The sequence below is a fragment of the Miscanthus floridulus genome, chromosome 3 (assembly GCF_019320115.1).
Source record: "Miscanthus floridulus cultivar M001 chromosome 3, ASM1932011v1, whole genome shotgun sequence".
Classification (NCBI taxonomy): Eukaryota; Viridiplantae; Streptophyta; class Magnoliopsida; order Poales; family Poaceae; genus Miscanthus; species Miscanthus floridulus.
The window spans coordinates 2,311,393-2,335,244 of NC_089582.1; the positions used below are offsets into that span (position 1 = coordinate 2,311,393).

Consider the following 23,852-nt stretch of genomic DNA (forward strand, 5'->3'; position numbering starts at 1 on the left):
CAGCTGTACTATAAGTCCTGGATGATCACTTAAAGATAAGTCCTTAGGGAGAGGAATCTGAAGCATTTAGAAAGTAGCTAAACACTCCAGCCCCCTGTTTCCAAGTTGCTAAAAAGTCATATTTTAATGTTTATTGCATATACCATTAGTCAAGTTACAAGATCATGGTTTAATTGAGCACTAGCAAAGCTACCCAATGCATATCCCGTAGGTGACAAGGTAAAAGTTCAATTCTAGGGAATCCCTATCAAGGCGACACATGCAACATGAATTTAATGTATTAAAGTAAATACGAAACAAGGACGATCCCATGCTACACTTGCCTTGAACAAAGTACTCCTACTGATCCTGCTCGTCAAAGTAGTACCCTTGATCTCCCATGAATTGCTCACCGTCTATACCCGATAATCACAGCAACATACAGGCATCCAGGAGCAATCATGCATAGCAAACAAAAGCTATAGATTAGAACAGTACACCAATAGCATAAAATCAAGATGAAAAGTTTGGAAAAGGAATCTACATCTCGCTACGAACACACAGACGTGAAGATCACAAAATTCGGAGCTAAAACGAAGAAGTTATGAATTAAACAAGATTTCTTTAGTAAAATAATAGATTAAATCTAACCTCGAATTTTAAAAGTTGAAAACATACTTAGCAGTAGTATGAACATGTAGATTACTTAATTACGAACCTAATGCAAGTTGAACAGATCAAATCGGAGTGAAAACGGAGATTTATGGCTAAAACAAATCTGGTGGCAAAACTATAAATAGCTGAAAACGTATTTTAGATCTAACCGAAACAAAGTACGCTTTCAAAAGAGGAAAACAAAATCTGGAAAGACGTTATGGACCATGGGTTAAGACTCAAATAATTATAAGGGGGTTTTTGCAAATCTAGTAGTGAAGGGGTATCCTTCGATATCAGCCGTTAGATTAGGTTTGGATGGCCGGGATAGAAGCGGGCGGGGAGGAAATGACGGTGGCCAGCCAGAACATGACGAGCGCGGCGACGCCATGGCCGAAGCTCACCGGAGTTCACAAATCCGACGATTTAGGCCACGGTTAGACTCAAGAGAAGGCCGGAACTCACCAAAAGGCTTCCCGCGGACAGAGAAGGCGTGACGACAACGGAAACGGACTATGGCTGCTCGGTGTCTTGGCGAAGGGAACTGCGGCGCTGGAGCTCGGATTGGGAGGCACAGGCACGGGGCATCCGGTTTTATGAGGCGGGGCGGCTTGGGCGACACGGCAACGGACGACAACATAGTGAAGCCGGACATGGCAGCATGGAGTTCTGCCCGGACACGAATGAGAGGTAGGAGGTGTGCCTGACAGGTGGGCCAGGGCGGTCAGCGAGACAGAGAGAGGACACGCGGGCGCGGTGCGGCGTGGACCTCGCCTTCGGCTGGGCCACGCGATGGAGCAAAGGAGACAAGCCACGCGGGCGAAGTTGGGCCGCAGGACGGGAACGGGCTGTGAGCGGAAAAAAGAGGCAGGCCGACCGGGCCGAAAGCAGGGAAAGGAGAAAGGAGGAAGAGAAATTCATTTTTCCTTTTCTAATTTTTCCAAAGCAAAACTCCAAATACAAATTCAAAACAATTTGAAGTTTGATTTCAAATCACACCACTCAAAAATTATTATGCAGCAGCATGAATGCACATACGTGATTGTAAACCTATATTTGATTTTATTTTTAACAAAATTATTATTTTTCTAAATTCAAATGCCCATAAAAATGCATAATAAATCAAATTCTCCTATTTTAAAATATTGTAAATTTTAGGGTGTTACAGAATATAAGCTCGTTAATAGAACCAAAAATTTTAAAACAACCTAAAGATTACATAAGCTATGAAAATAATAGAGGGATGACTAGTATTAGGTTTGTAGATTATAAAGAACAAAGTTTAGATGATTTAGAAGCATCCTGTTCAGAGGCAAAATTAGAAGAAAATAAAAGGCATAGCATATGTGAATTTATGAAAAAATAGATATAGATAATGAAATAAAACATTATGAGCAAAAGTTAAGCAAAATTCATGATGAATACAAAACCTCTATGATATGCCAATGGGCGGCTATAAGAGAAAAGGAACTCTACTTTAGCCGAGAGTTATATAGACTTAATAACATCAAGAAAGATAGAGAGTTAAATAATAAGAAATTTAGCATTCCAATAAAGAAAAATAAATTTGTGTCAAAACATATAGAAATCAGGGTAAGGGAAGCCCAAAAAGAATTAGAATATAGCAAAAATAAGATAAAAGACATAAAAGATAATGATATAAGCGAAGAAGAGCAATGAAAAATTAATAATAAGTTTTTACTAGAAAGCTATGAAGAAGATGATGAAGATACAATTGAGATATGCAGAAATAACTCAGTAACTCTCATAAACTCCTTAGAAAATAAAGAGTTGCATAAAAATACTGCTATAGAAGCAATGAAAATAGATCCAAGTTCGTCAAAAAGAAGACGAGGTCGAGAAATAAAGATAGAAGGAGAAAAAGAGAGACCAACTAAAAAGCAAGAACTTGGCCACTAGAAAAAGAAGAACCTGCATATAGATATATACCTGGACAATATAAGCATATGGGTTCAAAAAGAAGAGAATATGAAAAGATGGTACAATTCTAGAATTATATAAGTGATGGTGCTATATTAAATTTTGCAGCACATGATCCTATAGATTGGTCAAATATAATTAGCATGTGGAAAGGATTGATAGTCCAAAAGTATATACAAAATCTACATAATATTGGAAATAGAGTAGAAGATATGATTACATATTTAGAAATATTTTTAGGAGAATCAGTCAAAGTTTTATGGGAACAATGGTAGAAGCTTTCCCTAATCATTATGCCCAATTAAAAATGGCTGGTAGTAACCCATATAATTTTGCGAGAAGAATAAGAAAAGGTTCTAATAATATATAGTGTGAATTAAAATATTTTAGTCTATGATGATGATATAATGGACGATGAATCGATATACTCAATTATAGAGAAAGATGAAATAGAATATGACGAAGAAAAAGAATCAAGTGAAGAAGAGTTAGACTTAATTGATAAGTTAGCAGGAATAAAGATAGAAATGATGGATGAAATAAACTACGAACACAAGTGGGATCATAAAAAAGGTGATTCTAATATAAAATGTGTATTTTGCATATATAATCAAGATCCAGCAAAAATAGCAACATGTAGGTTATATTTAAGACAAGCATGTATGTCATGTCTAAAACAACAGAATGATATGAAAAATGAGTCAGAAGCTAAAATAATATACGAGGAAAATAAAGTGCAATCAGAAGAAGAAGGAATTCTAGAGGAAAAAGGAAACAAATATTTAAACAATACTCCACAAGAGTTCCTCATTCCTACATTAAGTTTTAAGACTGAATAAATTTTGTCATACTTTACTCGAGATATTATAGATCTAATTTGGAAGAAATATGCTGAAAGGCATTACAAAACCTTCCATGATATACAAAACTATTTTATGAAATTATACCAAGAAAAAGAAAGGCATCTAGGAATAATTACAAATGCAAATATTTTTCCTTTACTTCATCTAGATGATAAATTAATTGTTAAGCCTGATCAAAGATTTTTAATATTGAGGGCTGATATAAATTTAAAATATTTCAGAAGCATACAAAGAAATATTGGAGATGATATCACTCTATAAACTATTATTGATCATGGGTTAGTCCATGATATATATGGTACACTTGAAGAAATTTTCCAATCAGACCTGGGAATAGCTATCAAAGAAGCTTGTAAGAAATTAGCATGTATTCAAGGGAGATACAAAATTAAGTTTTGTTCCAATCCACCAAAATTTACACAACCAATAAGACTAGCATGCCATGATATATATATCACAAAGGGATCATACAAATTTCCTACTACATGGACTTCAGATTCATGGCAAAATTATGAAGAGCCATTCGTAAAAGACACGAACCATGATAATTGGAGAATTTTTAGTGAAGCAAAAGAATTAGAAGGAAATACCAAATTTGCTCCTGAATATTATATGATGTACCAAAATAAAATAATAAAAGTATACTTACGAGAATACTATGGAAGATATAGTATAATACAAAGAGAAGTTGGAAGACTAATAAAGCTTAGTTATGGCAAAGAATGTCAATTACGAAAAGAATATCGTGAATTGTTGTCCTGGTATGAAATTTGGCAACCTAAAGAAGTGGACAACGAAGAAAATATTGAGGAGTCATAAGAAGAGTCAATACAGACTTAGTTCAATATCAATATATATGTTCTATACAATAAATATACTCCCTATATTGATAAGGTGTTATCAACAATTCGGTCGGGGAAAGATAATACTACATGCCAGAATCCTTGATTTGATGTTTGCAACATCAATCATTCGGGCGTGGTAGACCATACTAAAAGAATATCCAAAAGGATAAGACCGAGTGTGTCAGAAGATAGTGCAAAAGGAATATACAGTCACTCTACTGTAGCCAGGACAATTATTGAAGCACGTAGCTCCGTCCAGCTGTCTAGGCAGCAATAAAGGAGAATAATTGAAGACACCAGAAGACTTAAGCATGAAGTAACTCTAGAAGATAAGCATGAAGGACAATCCAGAAGGCTCCCTTCACGCTATAAAGAGAGAAACTAGGCACATTCATGTAGCATCGGACCGAAGATCACCATTCGGACCGAAGACCACCAGCACCATCACCAGGAACTCATCCACTAAAGACTCCACTCCACACCACCACTCCACCATGTCTCCACTCACACATACACCATGAAGATTACGATCTCAGGAGTCCTCTGAGCTCGTCCACCTTTAGTACTAATACTCCACTTACTTAGTAGCCACTCCACAGTTGTAAATTAGAGAATAAAGGAAGTCCCCGTGATCTTCCTGCGCTTGTAAGGTAATCCCTAAGGTTTGTGCTAAGTGCTTGGGTTTTCCCGAAAGGGAAAGCCATATGTAAGCTTGCTCTGTGGAAATGAACTAGGCTTTCCTGTTTTAATCCCTACCTTCCTTTAAGCTCGTTCATATGGGGTGATGTCTCTATGCTATGGACCCTAGAGGAGAAACATCTGCGTGTGTTGTTCTCGTGTTAGCCCTGGTAGCGGCGTTTATAGAGAACCCTATTTGCGTAGATAAGTGTTCCCTTTGGGTGGAACTGCTAGGGGAGACGATAGAGCCTGAGTCATGTGTGTGCATGGCTAGGGATAGCGAGGGAGAAGACTGGGTTAGCCTAGTTCTAAAGCGAGCTAGTGATACATACGGTGAGTACCGAGTAGGACTAACACAAGCATAGTCGCACGATCAGCTAAAATGTTAGTCTTGCCAGCCTACAAAAGATCCTGAGAAGTATAATGCGCATAAGCATATTCATTAATCACGCACGCATCCTGCATCCACCATCTATGAAGCAAAACAAGTGCTCCAAATAGTTACGCCGCATAGTGCCTGCATAGTGAGAAAGTTAGTGCTTAAATAGTGAGAAAGTTGGGTGCCTGAGCCACTCCCTAGTGAGTGCTCGTGCACTATTCATATTCCAAATTTAAATAGTAGCGAGTATTTTGAATAGTGCCACAAATTTAAATAGTAACTACTGAATTTGAATAGTGTTGTGAATAGTAACTCGAGAATTTTAAATTTGTATTCTAAATCCGAGTTAGTTTCCCAGTGTTTGCTTATATATATATGGTGCATTTTATATACTCCCGGGAGTAGTTACTCTCATAGTCAATAAATCACGTTGCGTATGTGTACATACTCATTTATCAGTTTGAGTATGTTGACATACTAATATTAAGATACTCCAGATCTTTACTATGTGAATTTTTTTCAAAAGAGCATATATTTTTTAATTATATTATATAATACTATGATAGTAGCATATAAAATAAGTACTCCCTCCATACTCATATTAGAGGTCGTTCTAGGTGAGCCGCTCGTTTTCGCAAAGGAAGTCGCCCAGGCTGCATGGGGCACCAGATGGACGCGTTAGCCCCTGACGCTTCATTCCCGCACGCCCGCCGCCAGCATGGCTCGACAATGAATTAATCACGGCTCTTCATTTTGTGCACGCTCGCTCGTGTCAAGGCTCTTCATCACGCGCACACTCGCCTCCCGCAGCACGCGCTCGCCGCCAGTTCGTCTCCCTCAGCACACGCTCGCCATCGGCGCCATGAAGCTCGCTCGCGCCATGGAGGAGGCGCTGGACTTCGTCGAGGCCCTGGACTCCGTCGAGATGCTGGACACCGTCGAGCAAGTGCTGGACAACGTTGAGGTGATGGACTCCGTCGAGCAGACGCTGGACACCGACGAGGCGGTGGACTCCGTCGAGGTGCTGGACACCGTCGACGTCGTGCCGGACTCCATCGAGATGGTGCTCGACTCCGTCGAGTCCCTGTGTCCTCGCTGCGGCACTTTCCACGCTGGCGGCGTCTTCGAAGAAGCCTGCTTCCAAGCTCGCCGCCACACTCGCAGGTGTGCGCGTTGTGGCCTTTTACATGAAGAATACGATCTGCCAGCAAGGTGGTTGCATGGCATGGAAAAGTTTGATTGTGAGTTCTATGTTACTGATGTGGAGAAACTTTAAATGGATGGTGACACAATACTGCTACCTGATGACGTTATCAAGAAGTTGGACGAGATCTACAATATGAAGAAGTTGGAAGATGCAAAGATGAAGCAAGATGCAAAAGAACAGTAAGATACATGTCCCATTCTGTCGACTTAACATGCATGCAAAAACTAATTTGCTACTAATAGTACTCTTGCTTCGGCTAGCATGCTGCAAAGACTAACATGCTTGCATCTCTTCTTCTAATTTGCTGCAGGAAGGCTAGCAATGGCTTCGGCTAGCAATGAAGCTTCACAAGAGATTTGCAATGGCAGCCTATCTTCTCTCTCTAGTTTTTCTTTTTGCATGTGAGGAATCTTCAACTTGTTGCATCCTTTAATCTTCATGGCTTCCTTCAAAACAGTTTGAAGTGTTACAAAAATCTTGTTTGCTTTCCTATGGAGAGTACTCTAGGAATGCCTAAAAAATGTGTTGAAGAAATCAATCAATTAGTTGTTCAAGAAACAATGAAACAAGTGCATTATCTTGTTGTATGAAACAATTGATCATTACCTGTTGAACTGCTGGAACTAGATCATTTATTGTTTTTGCATCCTTCTTGTATTGAATAGCTTGAATAGCTCGAAAAAACCCCAAGTCTAGAATGTTAAAATCCGGAGAATTGGGTGGTTGACAAATGAGGCGAATGTCAAACCCTTCTTGCTTAGCGGCCTCACAAAAAATAGGATCATCCAATTTCAAATGGGAAGGTGCATTGTCTTGTTGTATGAAAATTGGCTTGTTGACATCTTCTCTTGGCCATTTGGCTCGAATGGCAGGCAACACTTTGTTTACCATGAAATCTCTAATCACCTCTCTTGTGATTGAAGTAATTGGCTTGATTACTAGTTCTCCACGAAGACGATTTTGACTCCTTCTAACAGCATGTTCATAAGTGATAAGTGGAAAACAACCTATTTTTCCATCAAAAACACACTCTCCATTCCTAAACCTTGGCCGAGCAACAACACACAAGAACATGAGCCTAGGGATGTAATTCTTGTTTTTACAAGTTCGAAGTGGTTCATCTTCCTCGGGTAGCAAATAATATTTCTCAGATTTCTGAGAGAGGTAGAACCATTTTTCATCAATGTACACAAAGTAAAAAAAAATCCTTAAATCTAGGATCATCAACCAAACCCTAGCTCAATCATGTCAACACATCACTTCAACCTAGTCTTCTTGTTAGCATCTGTGAGGTATGGTTTAATGCTACTAGAGTGACGCCTAAGCAAACCTTTTTTCAAATACCTTTGTATCCTAGCTTTGCTCATACCAAGTTTACTAGACACATCTTCTATGGTCATTCTTTGCTTGAGAGGAATGTTGCGTAGTAGTTCCAAATCAAGAGGGACTACCTTGCGGCCACATCTACCCTTCTTTTTACTTGCAACCACAACCGGAATGTTTTGAGCAAGTTGGTGAATACCTCGCTTCCATAGGCGCTGAACTGACCGAATGTGCAGTCCAAATTGGTCAGCAACAATTCTTGTATCCTTCTTGGCTAGTTTCTCATTCTTGCTTCTAGCCAACAATGCTTGATAAACTTGTTTTCTAACGTCTTCTGTCATTTCTTTTCTTCGATGGTTTGCTTCAATAGGGAGCAGCATGTTCTAGTAAAAGAAAAAAAAGAATCACTTGTTAGCCACGGCTTACATTAAAAATAATCAAAAAAATTAAAAGAACAAACGGAGAAGAAATTACCAGCCACTGCACCAAATTCATCTAGCGGCTAGGTTCAAATCAAATCCTAGTCAAAATAAGAAGCAATGATATGAGAAACGATTGAGAGGAAGAGATAGCACAGTACATGCACAAGAGAAGAAGTAATACCGTTGCCATGCTCCAACGGAGGGTCGTTGAGATCAAACGCAGCGTCGCAGTCGTCATCTTCAGGCTCGTGCAGAGCAAAGCCAATGTGGCCGTCGTCATCTTCAGGCTCATGCAGAGCAAAGCCAGTGCCGCCGTCGTCATCTTCAGGGTCGTTGAGATCAAACTCAACGTGGCCGTCGTCGTCTTCGGATACAGGCTTGTTAAGATCGAACATAGGAAATGAATCGGCCATGTGTAGCTAGACTAGAGAAGATGGCTCAGTACATGAACAAGAGAAGAAGTGGCGTGGAGAAGAGAGAAAGCAAGTTGGCACAGTAAATAAGCACTCAGGTGACCCAAACGTCGGTCATGCAGCCATCCACCACCCATCAGCCATCCAAACGAGCATGCAGGCAAAAACGCACCATGGTACGAGCGCCACGGCAAATAATTTGGAAAACGAGCGCCATGCAGGCTCCCATCCATGTGCCATGCAGTCCAGGCCAAAAAAATTGAATCTGAGCGCGCGCCATGCAAAATGAAGATGGCAGCAAAAAAGTGTGGCGGCCAGGAGTCGAACTCGGCTGGCCAGAGCCAAGCCTCGATGCGCTAGCCAAATGAGTTGGAAAGTTTTCTTGTATAGAATGCACCCGCAGCCCTATTTAATAGGGGCAAACAGGGAAAAATACCCCCTAATTAATTACTCCTTGGTATATACAATCATGTCCTAAACGACCTCTAATACAAGTACGAAGGGAGTATAACCATATACTCTAAGTATACATACATACTTGTCATACATAGTACCCTAGATGGTCTATGATATAGGCCCCATTCGCTTCGCTGAAAAAACAAGCCGAAACACTGTTCCGGCTGATTTGTTGTGAGAGAAAAATATTGTTCCAACTGAAAAAAAATAAGCTGAAAAGTACGGATTATAAGACAAGCAAACAAGGCCATACTCCATCTACATACACTTCGTCGGGTCATATGCGCCCTAAATCTAGAGATATGCACATGAAAGTAACCACTCTCTAGAAGTAGGAAATAATTTCTCTCTCAATATATATATTATGCTGGATACTGAATACCCGACTCTAGATCACCGACCATAAATCCCGGACCCGAGCCAACCACGGGTACTACAGGCACTCCCCGTGCTGGTCCCCCCGCTCCCAACTAAGGATGAAAACGGAACGGAAATATCCCGAACCGAACCGCATCGTTTTCTATATTTAATCCGATCGAATCCGCATTTTCTTGTCCGACTTTACCGTTTTCGCTTTCGCATTTGAGATGTTTCGTATTTCGAATGTAAAAGTAGAAAACGGTTTACACATTTTTCGACCGTTTTCTACTTTTCTACTTTTAATTTGAAATATTCCTAATTTAAAATTCGGTTTAAACCGAATTTGGCCAACTGCACAGGTCATACAGCCCAATTACAAGCTGCTCACCACGCAGCTGTGTTCTTTCTACCGGTGGCTAGCTGCCCTCTCTTATAGACGGCGCCTAGCCTCATCTCTCTTATTATGTATTTGGTCGTGCACTTGTTTAATGCTATGCACTTGAACTAGATCATGCACTTGTTAGTTGTGAACTTGTTATGTATTTGGTCGTGCACTTGTTTAATGCTATGCACTGTGGGTCGGTATTTCGTATTGAATTTTCGCATACCGACCGTGTTCGACATATATAATTTCGCTCGAATTGGTTCGTTTTCGAAATTCTAGATATTCCGTAAGTGCCGGTGCCGGCGGAGGGGATCGTCGTCCGGTGCGCCGGTGCTGCTGTCTCTCTCTCCGTCTCTCTCTCTCTCCGTCTCTCCGGTGGCGGCGGCTGTGGGGGACCGCCCGGTGGCGGCGGTGGTGGAGGGGAGGAGGCGGCCGCGGCGGTGGGGAGGCGTGTGCGGTGTGTGTGTGTCTGTGCACGATTTGAGGGAGAAACGGCTTGTTGAATGCTTCTGTTTACCGTGTGCCTAGATGTACGGCACTCGGTAAACTCAAGCACCGCAGCCCAATGACATGTGGGCCTGGTACATGTTTACCGAGTGCCCAGATCTACGGCACTCGGTAAACATAAGCATGGCAGCCCACTGTGGCAGACAGGTGGGCCGTGGAACCTTTACCGAGTGTTTGAGGTCACACTCGGTAAAAGTATCCATTATTTCATGCAAAACAAAAAAGAAAAAATGCCAATTTAATCCTAAAATTCACCAAACTTTCACATGAACTATTTCATGTCATCTATTTACTATCTAAAAAATTCCAAGTTCAAATCATAATGTTGAATTTCACTCTTAATAGAAATCCTACTCGTCATTGTGAATGTTTAGCGTCTCTTTGGGAGATGTACCGGTTCGGCAGCGACGAATGTAAAAATACTTCCAAAACGTTATGAAATTTTTTCTATAACATAGATGTATGCTTCAATGTTAATTCTTCCAATCTTGTGATTTATCGAGTTCGATTTTAATTATTACAATTAAATTCACACGATATGTTCCTAATTTTCATAAAGAATGAAAATTTTGTGAAATATAGTAAATAAATCGAAATAAACACCATATTTTGGAATGGAGTACTAAATATCATATGTGGATAGAGGAAAAAGAATGAAGGGAAAAACAAGAAATTTGGTTGAATTTTACCGAGTGTTGGGCCAATACACTCGGTAAAAGATAGTGTTTACCGAGTGTATTGGCCCAACACTCGGTAAAATTTTCATGTTTGCCGAGTGTATGATCATAACACTCGGTAAACATGTCATGCCTTGACGCCGTTTGGGCACGGTTGCTATCCTAGGTGACGTGGCACGTCAATACCGAGTGACCGTTTTTACCGAGTGCACCCCGTCGGTAAACTTGTAGTTTTACTGAGTGTCTGAATATACCGAGTGTGCTGACTCGGTAAAGCGGTTGACTACCGGGTGTTTATGTTTTCTGAGTGTTGGCACTCGGTAAGTACTTTTTTCCGAGTGCCCCGACTTTTGATACTCGGTAATTGTCGGGGCACTCGGTAACTACACAGTCTCCGGTAGTGATAATTCCGTTCGAATTGGTTCGTTTTCGAAATTCTAGATATTCCGTAAATTCGTGTTCGTTTTCGTGTCCGGCTTGTCCGTTTTCGCTTTCACTTTCGTATTTCAAATGTAAAAGTAGAAAACGGTTGAGGAGTTTTTCGACCGAGTTCGACCGTTTTCATCCTTACTCCCAACTCCTCATTATCCTATCGAGTTTTTTTTGTTCTAGGGGCGACGAGCCCACCTTCTGCGCTGCCGTCTCCGCTGAGGATAGCCACGATCAACGAGCGGCGATGGCGGCGGCTCCAGGCACCTAGCGTGGCCGCGCTGCAGGCTCCCAAGCGGTCGAGTGAGTTTGCAGCGCCGGCGAGCTCGTGAGGGCGGGGCGACGCCGTTTCTCCGAGCTCGCCGCCCCCTCCGCCGGCTACGCCCAGCTCACCACTCCCACCTTCTGCGCTACCGTCTCGTCTGAGGATAGCCACGGTCAACGAGCGGCGATGGCGGCGGCTCCGGGCACCTAGCATGGCCGCGCTGCAGGCTCCCAAGTGGTCGAGTGAGTTGCAGCGCCGGCGAGCTCGTGGGGGCGGGGCGATGCCGGTTTCTCCGAGCTCGTCACCCCCTCTGCCGGTTACGCCCAGCTCACCGCCCCCTCCCACCTTCTGCGCTGCCGTCTCCTATGAGGATAGCCACGATCAACGAGCGGCGATGGCGGCGGCTCCAGGCACCTAGCGTGGCCGCGCTGCAGGCTCCCAAGCGGTCAAGTGAGTTTGCAGCGCCGGCGAGCTCGTGGGGGCGGGGCGACGCCGGTTTCTCCGAGCTCGCCGCCCCCTCTGCCGGCTACGCCCAGCTCACCGCTCCCACCTTCTGTGCTACCGTCTCCTCTGAGGATAACCACGGTCAACGAGCGGCGATGGCGGCGGCTCCGGGCACCTAGCATGGCCGCGCTGCAGGCTCCCAAGTGGTCGAGTGAGTTGCAGCGCCGGCGAGCTCGTGGGGGCGGGGCGACGCCGGTTTCTTCGAGCTCGCCGCCCCCTCCGCCGGTTACGCCCAGCTCACCGCCCCCTCTGCCACGAGCCCACCTTCTGCGCTGCCGTCTCCTCTGAGGATAGCCACGGTCAATGAGCGGCGATGGCGGCGGCTCCGGACACCTATCGTGGCCGCGCTGCAGGCTCCCAAGCGGTCGAGGGAGTTGCAGCGCCGGCGAGCTCGTGGAGTCAGCGACGTTCTCCCATCGTCAGAGATCGGGAAGGCCACCTTGCTCTCGACGTTAACGAGCGCCGGCGGCACCTCATCCACGACGCGCTGTTGTGTCCTCGAGAGGCGAACTGAGTAAGCGGCGGAGATCCGGTCGACCGCAGGCAAGGTGGCCGGCCCGGCAGCAGGCAGGAGGCCAAGCCACCACGCCCCCTTGCGAGATTCGAGCCGGATGAGGAACGAGCAAATTGACAAGGTGCGCCCTTTCCTCTTCCATAGCTCGATCCCTTCCTACCTCCATCCAGATCCAACAGATTTTAATATTTATGCCTCCATCCTCGCCTCTGGCTAGGCCACGGACGTCGTCGGCCGCCGCAGCACTGGGTGCGGTCGCCATGTCGCTTGGTGGCAGCTTCGCCTCACACATGGGCACCGCTTTTCTGCCGCATGCTTGGCTCCCTGGCAGGGTACAGCGAGCCCTGGAGTCGAGTTCTCCCCTGACTCCGTCAGGGCGAGTAGTATCCCACCGTATATGCTTGCTTGTTTCTAGGTAACATGTGTTCTTCTTTGTAAATCCCAAATTCAAATCAATTTCCATTCCTTTTTTATTCAAATCAATGCATGACCGCCCGCACCACACCCAGCATCAGGTGAACATCGATTAATGTGCATAAAAAAATATGTCCCAATCTTGGCCCTCGTTTAGTTGGCCCGATTCGGCGGCGGCAGATTCACTGTAGCTACAATATCGTTTTGTTTTTATTTGGTCATAATTGTCCCCTCGTTGACTAATTAGGTTCAAAACGTTCGTCTCGCAAGGTACAACTAAACTGTGCAATTAGTTTTTGATTTCGTCAACATTTAGTACTCCATGCATGTACTGCAAGTTTGATGTGACGGGGAATCTTCTTTTTGCATAGTATCAAAGTTGGGAATTTGGGAGGAACTAAACACATCCTTGATCTTTTGCGAGATCTAGTAGTATAGTTTGTTGATTAATATGCATAAAAAAATGATTAATTTGATTGCTTGTATTTTTTCTTTTGCAGATTTGGAACATAGGGCACATATCAGTTAGTGTGCTTGCAGCGCGTCATGACTCATCATCAGCTCTTGCCGTGAACTCCCGGAGAAAGGAGTGGCAACTCACCTGGCGATGCTGTTGCCACTGTCAGCCCACCGCCACCGCCTCTCCTGCGTGTGCTCCTCCAACACTACTGGCAGATCCAGGTGCCCCTTCCCCAGACCCCCTTCCCCATCTCGGCATTTGCACCATCTCCTACTCCTCACCCTTCCCCTTCTTGATTCGATTTGATGATTCGAGTGCAGGATGTGTTCCCTACAAGTGTTCGATTGTCAGCGCAGGTCGCGGCCAGGAGCTCCTCTTCAAGTGCAGCAAGGTGAGTTTGTGGATGTGGTGCAAGCCTCAAGATTCACGTTAAAAAAAGTACTATTCTTGTTTAGTTTAGCTCATTTTGTGTACATTGGTGTTGACTTCCTCTACTTCTGCCTGTAGATTTTTAATTAAATAAATACTCCTAAAATTTAACGTTTCAAAATAAATTATTGTATCCTTATTCTGTAAATGTGTTCATAAACCATGTTTAGCTGATTTTTCTTATTTATTGGGATTTAGGAAATGGCGAGTAGTAGCTTAGCTGAAGTAGGATTGCACTAGGCCATGGAATTCGAAGGATCCATCCCCCACCAGCCTGCCGCTAGTGACGTGCATATGCTTCAAGCCTTGAAGCAACTCTCAGCTGCAGTACACAGGATACTCGTTGTTGGAATGACCCATCTGTTGCTGGGCTGGTGCTGCCCACATCCTCGTCTTGGATTTTGCACAAAGGTGAAACAGTGCTCCCTTTGCTTAATTTGTAATTTGTTCAACTACAGAATTATAACAAAGCATACATATTTACCAATATTGAAGGCTTGAATTTTCTCCCGCTGCTCACTTGTTCATTCATTGCGTATATTGATTGATGCTTTAGTGATCTTGTTAATTACCAACAATGGTTATTTAATACAAATTTTAGCTCCTAATCTCCATTCCTGAGGCCGACTATTTCATGGAAAGTTCAGCTTCAGGGTATTTCATTACTAATTAATGCACCATATGTACGTTTGTAATGATGGAATTTTACACCTTACTCAGGATTGATATGATCTCATCTCATTATAGAATGTTGTAACGATTTTGATGAGTTATTCAGATTTAATATGGTTCAGATGAGGCTATTGTTGTGGATTAGTATTGGAATTTTTACAACAATTTAGTAGTATAATAACTAGTTATTTGTGTTCACAGGACATTATTTACGATTAGACTATATGGTGGGGTTAGACCCTGTCCACGTAAATTGAATTCAGGGTTCTTGCTTGCGGCACTGCCTAAATCTAAATGATTTTTGCATTTATAATATGCCTGGTTTTCTTGCTCTTTATTTAGAGCACACACTTCTTTCATTTCAGTATTGATCCATTTTCTGGTAAAACCCCATAGCCAACTGAACCATGCAATGGTTTTCATGCAGCTCAACTTCAGTTACCAGATTGAATAACAATGGATACCAGATAACTAAGGGAAAGGTCATTTGAAACCACATTTATTTAAATTGAAACATTTCACTGTCACCTTTCAATGTTGTTCCTATGGTAACATGACATTATAACATTCAGGAGCTCAATCAATTAGCAGGAGCAGAGGAACTTGTGAATTTGTCAGGGTTTATGTAGCCTATACACTAGGTCACATTTCTTGGTAGAATGGGTTAAGATGATGCAGTTGCTTATGAAATAGTTTTCATCAAGTTCATTTCATGATTGCTGGAATTCTTTGTTGACATTTAGAAGAATCATCCTTTAGACCTTTACCATGTTCTGTTTATTTGGTCATATGTTGCTAAGAATTCTATTTGTAAGCTGATAATTGAGTCTTTAGAGTTCAAGTTTAGCAGGTCTAAATGTTATTTCGAAGGTTCATGCCTTGCAGAAGGCCTAAATGCTAATTCTGTAATTTTGGTCCTTGTATCTGATGTGAAAATGGAATCATTGCTTTGTCAGGCTTCTAAAAATTGTGTGCAGCACTGCAAGAATAGGAAATGTTATAAATAAATCTGAACTTACCTTTGTCATGCAAATATAATAGTTAGCCTTTAATATTTCAGCGCTGCTTTTCATTTCTAATCTCTCTAATTTCGATTTATTTTGTTCTTTCTTGCTTCAGGGTTTGGACTACAGCTCATTTCTTTTTCTTTATGCAATGCTGAATTTCTAGAAGCCATTTCTGTGTAGGGCTGTGGTGTTAGGGCCTTCAGTGGTGGACTGGTTGTTGTTTGGCACAACAAGTTTCTGAAACATTAGTGTGTAATCTATATGTGCCCTGTGATTTTTCCTTTTTTCCTTATTTGTACAATTTGTGGTACCCTAATGCTACTCAGGACAGATTTTAACCTACCCTCTATTTTCACTTTTTGTGCTCTGTTTTTGGACGCGCAGTGCCCGGTTGTGGGATTGCCACTTCTTGGTTGCACACACATGGAATGCCAAGCTTGCCTTACTCGGATGGAGTCCTCCGGTCCGTCAGGTACCCTATACCCGCCTTAATCCCTTTCGTGTGCATCTTGTTTTGATGTTCTATTATTCCATATCAAGCAGTAAAGGTTTATCACATTGGTTTCACTATTAGGTTCCATGATATGAGTACTGTTTGTACGCTTAAATAATGATTCCTCTGTTTCTGGTTGGAGTTGGTTGATAAGATGCCTGACAACCCAAGAAGGGTTGTTTTTGAGAGCATATGACAATGGTCAGTACATGATTAGAATTTCTTTAGTGGCCTTTTTTATGTTTAGCAGCTGCTTTGCTCTCTAGGATGTTGTTCCATTTAGGTATGAGGTTCCTTCACGACAAGAAGTTACCCTCCTCACTGGGTAGACCTTCTGCACCGGCTCCACAAAACAGAGGTGCAAAGGGGAATGCCTTACTATAATGTTAATGTATTGCAATATTGAATTAGTATTTTCAAAATGACCCGACAAAATTACAGACATTCATTTACAGCTAATCTAATCTTGATTATGGCTCTTTTTTTTAAAATTTATATTTATATGTATATGATCTGATGCCTTGACACAGAATTAGAGAACAATTTAACATACATGTATTTTAAATTTTGCTTGCCCAAATTAACAGTATTCTTTCATTGAATATACGTCGTAGTGAGAAAATTGGATTGTATCCTATCTAAAGATAATAGTTGAAAAATTTTGTACTTATGCATAGTTGTACTGCTGGGAAGTGGGAATACCCAGCCTGTTCGCTTGCTCGTAAACGATCGTAAATTTCCAGCCAGGAACATTGTTTTTCTCTCATACCAAACCAGCCAGCAGTAAATAATCCACGATCGTTTACGGCCTCCCGAACAGGCTAACCATCTTTTAGATTTAAATCCCCAAAACAGGAGGACATGGTATGATAGTAATGTTAGTAGTGTTTAGTAATTGGTGGATCAAGATCAATGGTATGATCACCATGCCAATGAGGAGGTCAGGAGGGGTCTGAACTTGCTAATCATCTTTGGGGCATGTATTTGGAAACATTGAAAAGGCTGTGTTTTTCAATGTTTCACCAGCTTTTGGTATGAACTGATGTTTTCTCAAGTGACAGATCTCCATCCTATTTTTTAAAATCCACTTTACTCTAAATATTATTGATTATGCTTCCTCTGGTTAGAGCTAATATTTTCATCATTGTTATTTATCCTCTTTTCTTTCTCTTTGTTTTTGTGCAGATCCCACTTGGGCACTAGCGCACCCACTTGTGGTGCAATATCTTTCACTTGCTGACCATCAATCCATCTATCAGATATAGATTTCCTTGGCTGGTCTCGATAGGGCTGTGCCAAGAGAAGCCACAATCTTGCCACCTTGGTAAGTTCTAATCCTTGTGTACTCTGTTCCTAGTTAGACCTTATGCCAGTTATTGCTCATTGCGTTTAATTCTAAAAATGCTGCACTCATGTGAACAGTTCTACTGCCACCTGTTTATTGAATTGGGCTTAACCCACTCCATGCCAATGTATATTCATGCCCTCCCACTGTCATGTTTTCTCCATCATGTCTGATTGAATCAGGATCTTTTGCTTGTGCTCATATTCATGGCTTCATGATATTCTGTCTCAGTTTTCTCTGCTTGCCTATATTTTCTTCTTTTCTCTTGATAATTGTACTTCTCGTTTTTTTTCCTTTTGCTATGCAAGATACGAGCATGGTAAACAGAGCTAGGTTCCTCTCTAGAACGCTCAAAGGCTAGTAATGTTGAAGATGTCAACATCACTATGCTGGTGTTCCTAGTTGCCATGATATCATTCTTATTTGGGTAGCCAAGTGAAAGAATTTACAAGATGAAGTGTCCTACGTTCTAGTTTGCGCAGTAGAAGCGTGGTGGTACCCAAAGATATGAGAGAAACTTAGGGTTTCAATGGGATTTGGTTAAAGGTCCAAGGAAATTTTATCCAAGATTATAAAGATTATGATAGAGCTACTGGGGAAGTTATCAAGTTAGTTTGGATAAAGACCTCAGCTAAGTGTTGGAAGGAGTCCAAGAAGAGGTTGATGTAAAACCTATGTATTAGCTTTGCCAGATCTAGACAAGAGTTTCATATCTACAATGATGCACCTTGTCAAGGTGTGGGATGTGTCCTTATGCAAGAAAGAAAAGTAGTGGCTTATTTATTAAGTCAATAAAGGAAGCGTGAGTTGAACTACCTAACATGTTATCTGGAGTTATCCCTTATGGAGCATGGTAGTAATATCTTCTTAGAAGAAAAAGTGACATAGGAGGATCACAAGAATCTACAGGACATCTTCACCAAGTTGGTCTTGAGCTTGTAATATCTTCGTTGGAACGAGATTGATTATGACTTGGAAAAGTGCTATACCTTGGAGAAGTAGAAGTCGCAGCCGACGCCCTTAGCAACGGAGAATCATGCTAAGAAGGTTCGGGTGACACCAAGGACTAAGAGTTGTATTCCCATATCAAGCAACTTAGCCGAAAACGTTAATGTTTTGAAGATTGGTGGTAGAATCTCCTTCTGGCAAGAGGTTCGTCAGGCTTCCTCGGAAGGTGGATATTTTAAGAAAAGAGAATTAGTATTAAAGGAAAGGTGGTCTAGTGATTGGAATTACCTGAGCATTGTTAGGAGTATCTACCAGAATCTTGGAATCAGTTTGATAAGTGACTTGGAGTAAGATTCATAGGTATGCAAAGTAAGACAGAATTCTTATCAGGACGATGAAACTGCACGAGGAAGTAAAGAAGAAACCAAGAACGAAGTATCCCTATCTCCTAGTCGATGTCGTCCGAATCTCGAGGACGAGATTCATCTTAGGGGGGGTAGAATTGTAACACCCCAAAATTTGCCACTTTTAAAAATAGAGTTAAAATGATTTATTTATGAATTTTTGTGCTCATGAAAACATAGGAAAATAATTTTTTTATTAATTTAAAATTTATCATAAGGTAGAAACGTGTTTGTTGCATTCATGCTGGTCGCACCTCGTGTTTCTATGTGCAAAATGTGTGTTTTTTTATACGTTTAGGAGATGAATATCTATCTCTAGGAATTTTCTAGCTTCTTTCTGAAATTTAATTCCTACCTCCTTCACCTTAATTTTTATGTTCTAAGTTCCCAATAATCTTTTTATGAGCTCCAAATACTTTATTTGGGTTCATCATGTTCCAAAGTGTCTCTGAGAATTTTCCCCAAATTTTCGGAGGTCTCGAAGTATTTTTCGTGGCTTAAATATTAATTCTGGACTTTTCTAGAATTATTTTATCCATGAAATTAATTAATTCCGAAAATAATAAATCTCTTATTTTTTCCCAATGCTCAAAGCCCATGTACAATAATCCTAATAAATCCTAAAGGCCCATGCATTTATTTACTAATGGGCTTTAATGATTATTTATGCCCATTAGTAAATGTGGAGGGTGCAATATCAATTAGTACCATATCGCTAGTTGACGTGGATGTGGAGAGTTTTTCTTCCTATATATATCTACCAACCCCTTGGGCAAAGCACACCAAAACTATCGTAAAGGGAGCCCCTAGTTTGGGAAATCCCTCGTATAGTAAATTATATTTTTCTCCTTTTTCCCTCGCCGTCGCCGTCGCCGCCGCAGTCGCCGCCACCGCTACCCTGCCCAGCTCGGCCATCCTCTTCTCGGCAACAAGTAAGGCCGTCTACCATGTTCCTGCCGATCTCCAATGTGGCCGCGTCCTCTTCTTGTTTCTTTTTCTCGCAACAGAACAGATCGACTCCTATTCCTGCCCTAGATCGCAGCGTCTATCGCCGCTCGTGCCGGCTATTCTCACCTTGAGCCATGCTGTATGCCCGCACGCATGCAACCATCCTCTGCGCCTTCCAGCAAAAGATGCATGTTGCGTACGTGCTTCGGCCTTGAGCAGCACGTGGTCTACTTGCACCTTTGGTGAGTTCTTCTATAATTATCTTTCTTCCTCCCTCTATGCACTTCTTCATGATATTTAGTATGCAGACAATCAACCGTGATTTAGCCTCCTGTTAAAATAACCAATCTGGATTCTTTCTTTTGTACTCCAATACTCGATCCATATTAATTCTTTTGTCATCAGTTCCTACGTGAATCTTGCATAGAGTGCATAGGTTCTTTGTTTTATATGAATCTGTATAAAACCGCATGTGTGCAGCAGCTCTTGGTCAATCTATCTATCGAAATCCTTTTTCTTCTTTCTGTGACTCGTAACAGCACTATCGATGTTGCCTGTTCCTCATCACCTCTCTACGATGCCGAGCACCAGTCATATCGTCGCGAGCGCCGCTTGCATGGACGGAGAACTCGTAGACATGGGGATCTTCATCGAGACGAACCCTGAATCCCTGTTGAGCTGTGCTGCCATCTTCTGATCCTGCTGCGGCCGAGAGACCTGCCATCCACCATGTCCACATGTGTATGCCTACGTACATCACGCAAGGTATGGAGGCTTACATGCATATGAGCAATTAACGTCACCCGTGCATGCCTGCGTTACGCTGTGCCGATCGGCTAGTTAGCTTGATGACCTCATCTTCCACGTCATGCTTTATTGTGGCCGTTTTCCTTTACAAAAATAAACCTTGAAATACAATAGGAATACGTAATCATCCTGAGCCGTCCGTTTTTTAGATCAATGGTCCAGATTAGAACTTACCCCTTCGCTGTTCTTTTTGCTAAAGAGTCCCTCTGTTTTTGACAAATAAACCCGCAGTCCAAAACATGTTTTCAGATTTTGTTTTCTTCATTTAAAAGCGTATTTTGTTTCAGTTAAGTCTAAAATACGTTTTCAGCTATTTACAGATTTGCCACTGATTTTGATTTAGCCATAACTTCTCCGTTTTAACTCCGATTTGATCCGTTCAACTTGCGTTAGGTTCGTAATTTCATAACCTACATGTTCATACTACTGTTAGATGTGTTTTCAACTTTTAAAATTCATGATTAGATTTAATCTATTATTTAAATAAAGGAAATCTTGTTTATTTCATATCTTTTGCGTTTTAGATCCGTTTGGACTCATTCAAGTTGCGTTAGATTCATAGCAACGCGATCTATGTGGTAGTAACAATGTTTATCATGTCACTAATACTAGAATTTCATGGTTTAACCTCTAATTTGAATAATAATTATGCAACTGGATTTTGTAAATAAAATATGATTTGTTTTACTTTAGTTTTATAATTCGAATCTAAATTTGACTTAATTTCATTTATAGTATCTATAAAAATATCTTATATATGTTTTTATATAATTAAAACACATGAAGCTAATAGTTTTATGAGTAGATATGTCGGTAGTTGTATCTTTTTCACCGTAGCTCCGATTAGCGTGCCTCTCGCGACCGTCTGTTCGTAGCGATGCGTAGAATCGTGTTTCAAACTCTTTGACTTATTTTCTATGGTTGGTGTACTGTTCTAATTTAGATCTATTGTTTGCTTCGTGTATGATTGTATGGATGCTTGTGTGGTGCTTTATGATTTCGTCCAGTCGGTGAGATATACATGGTGATCAAGAAAAATAAGAAGAACGTTGAAGATTAAAGCTTACCGAAGGATCGGTGTTTAAGGCAAGTATAGCATGTGATCTTCCTTGTTACCTATTCACCTTTAATCACTTAATTCATACTGCATGTGTCTACCTTGTTGCCAATAAGGATATCCTAGTTATTTGTTACCTTGTTCCTTGATACCTTTGGGTTATTGCATTGGGTAGTATGATGCTAGTGCTCAACTACAACCATGATCTTGTAACTTGACTAATGGATTATGCAATAAACATTAAAAGCTGCTTTTTAGCAACATGGAACAAGAGGGCTAGAGCATTGGGCTATTTTTATGGTGCTCTAGATTCCTCTCCCTAAGGACTTATCTGTAAGTGATCATCCGGGACTTACAGTACAACTGTGAGGGCTACATGGCTCTGGCTTTAGCTCAGTATGAGGACCTTTTCTAGCTTGTTAGAGGTTACCTTTATTGGCGTAAGAATGGCTTGATGAATCGGGTATAGGACAGCCTCTACTCTTATGTGTATAGCCGTGATGGAATTATGCCATTCGACAGGGGGGTTCCTATATCTGTTTGCCGAGTGAATCTAATGGCCCTAACTTGTTAGACGAACCTTTGAAAGGCTTCATAGTGAACCCTGCCGACCTTCCTTGGTAGTGGGTTAAGAGGTTGGCCGCCTCGGGCGAAAGGATAAATCACGACTCACAGTGAAAGTGTATAACCTCTGCAGAGTGTAAAACTAGTATATCAGCCGTGCTCACGGTCACGAGCGGCCTTGGAACATTTATGGAATAGATGATGAACACAGATTATACTGATGATGAAGATGCTCACTAATGGTTAATTGTTTATGCTATTCATTATTCATGTTTACCTGATCATGTGTTTATGGGTTGTGATAAACTTGTTGCTACTTAATTGCTAAAATTGTGATAATTAAAAGCTAATCGCAGTTGAACCAGTGTCAGCCTTTTGAGCCTCATGAATCCCATGTTATATTTGTTGAGTACGACATGTACTTACGCTTGCTTTACTTTTCAATACTTTGGAAAAATCCCGGATGGGTACCAGATTGCTAGAGTTTGGAGGAATTAGGCTTGTGATCAACCAGTCAGTTGTCCCTGTGGATTTGGAGTCTTCGCCTATCAACCAGATGAGATAGGGCTTTGAAAGGTCAGAGTCAGTCTCCTCTTTCTTTTAGGTCGTTTAGCAGTTCCCCAACCAGCTTTCTCCCCGAGAAAGCCTTCCTGAGATTAAAAGAAAAAGGTTTGAAGGTTGATCTCTGGGATCAGTGATAGTTCGGAACCAGCAAAGGGAGGCTGAAAAGCCGTAGTGCTAACGCACGCCCTGTAGTTTTGAAGCAGGCTTCGACAGCTGCGAGCTCCGCGTCGAAAAGCGAAGCGAGCCGCGCTAGCGCGCTACTCTTCCTTTATGAGCGTGACTCTATCCAAATCTACTGATCTAAGAACTCCGCGAGCGAACTAAGCGAGCCATGAGGCGCCTATCGGCAAGGCTTGGAAAAGCCTTAAGTTTAGGCTCCCTTCCTTCTCTGAACTGATTCACCCGGGTCCAAACCTGCTGAGCTAGCTAATTTTTCCTTTATGAGATCTCGGCTCTTTGGAATGATTGGAGAGAGCCCCGCCTCCTCTTGGTTGGTGCCGGGCCCAGGACTACTTCCTGAAAGAGCCTTTCATTCGGGCCGGCAGGAGGGGCCCTGATCTATCAATTGAGGGAGCAAAAAACAGGCTTTGCTCCCCTTTTTTTAAATGAAGAAAGAAAGAAGGGTCGAAGTTTAGACCGCTCATAGTAGTTCTACCCATAGAAAAGATCATGAAAGAGGCGATCAGAATGGTACCCGAATCCATTTACGATCCCGAGTTTCCAGACACATCGCACTTCCGCTCGGGTCGAGGCTGCCACTCGGCCCTCAGACGGATCAAAGAAGAGTGGGGAACCTCTCGCTGGTTTTTGGAATTCGACATCAGGAAGTGTTTTCACACCATCAACCGACATCGATTCATCTCAATCTTGAAGGAAGAGATCGACGATTCCAAGTTCTTTTACCCCACTCAGAAACAGTTTTCCGCCGGACGACTCGTA

General features: G+C 42.0%; 1 protein-coding gene and 1 long non-coding RNA gene across 3 annotated transcripts in view; both read left to right on the top strand.

Annotated features, from left to right (window-relative positions):
• The first annotated feature begins 5,974 nt into the window (after positions 1–5,974).
• LOC136544768 (uncharacterized) lies at positions 5,975–6,947 on the top strand. Its single transcript, XM_066536827.1, has 2 exons — positions 5,975–6,725; positions 6,857–6,947. Exon 1 carries the CDS (start codon positions 6,202–6,204, stop codon positions 6,613–6,615), a length of 414 nt encoding a protein of 137 aa, XP_066392924.1. The 5' UTR covers positions 5,975–6,201; the 3' UTR covers positions 6,616–6,725; positions 6,857–6,947.
• Positions 6,948–14,324: 7,377 nt separating this feature from the next.
• Positions 14,325–23,852, top strand: part of LOC136544769 (uncharacterized) — a 20,438-nt gene continuing 10,910 nt past the window's right edge. For both annotated transcript variants that reach the window (XR_010780829.1, XR_010780830.1), the window contains exons 1-6: positions 14,325–14,515; positions 15,204–16,031; positions 16,168–16,255; positions 16,358–16,477; positions 16,560–16,634; positions 17,462–17,600. This is a non-coding gene — a long non-coding RNA (uncharacterized lncRNA). The remainder of the gene's footprint in view (positions 14,516–15,203; positions 16,032–16,167; positions 16,256–16,357; positions 16,478–16,559; positions 16,635–17,461; positions 17,601–23,852) is intronic.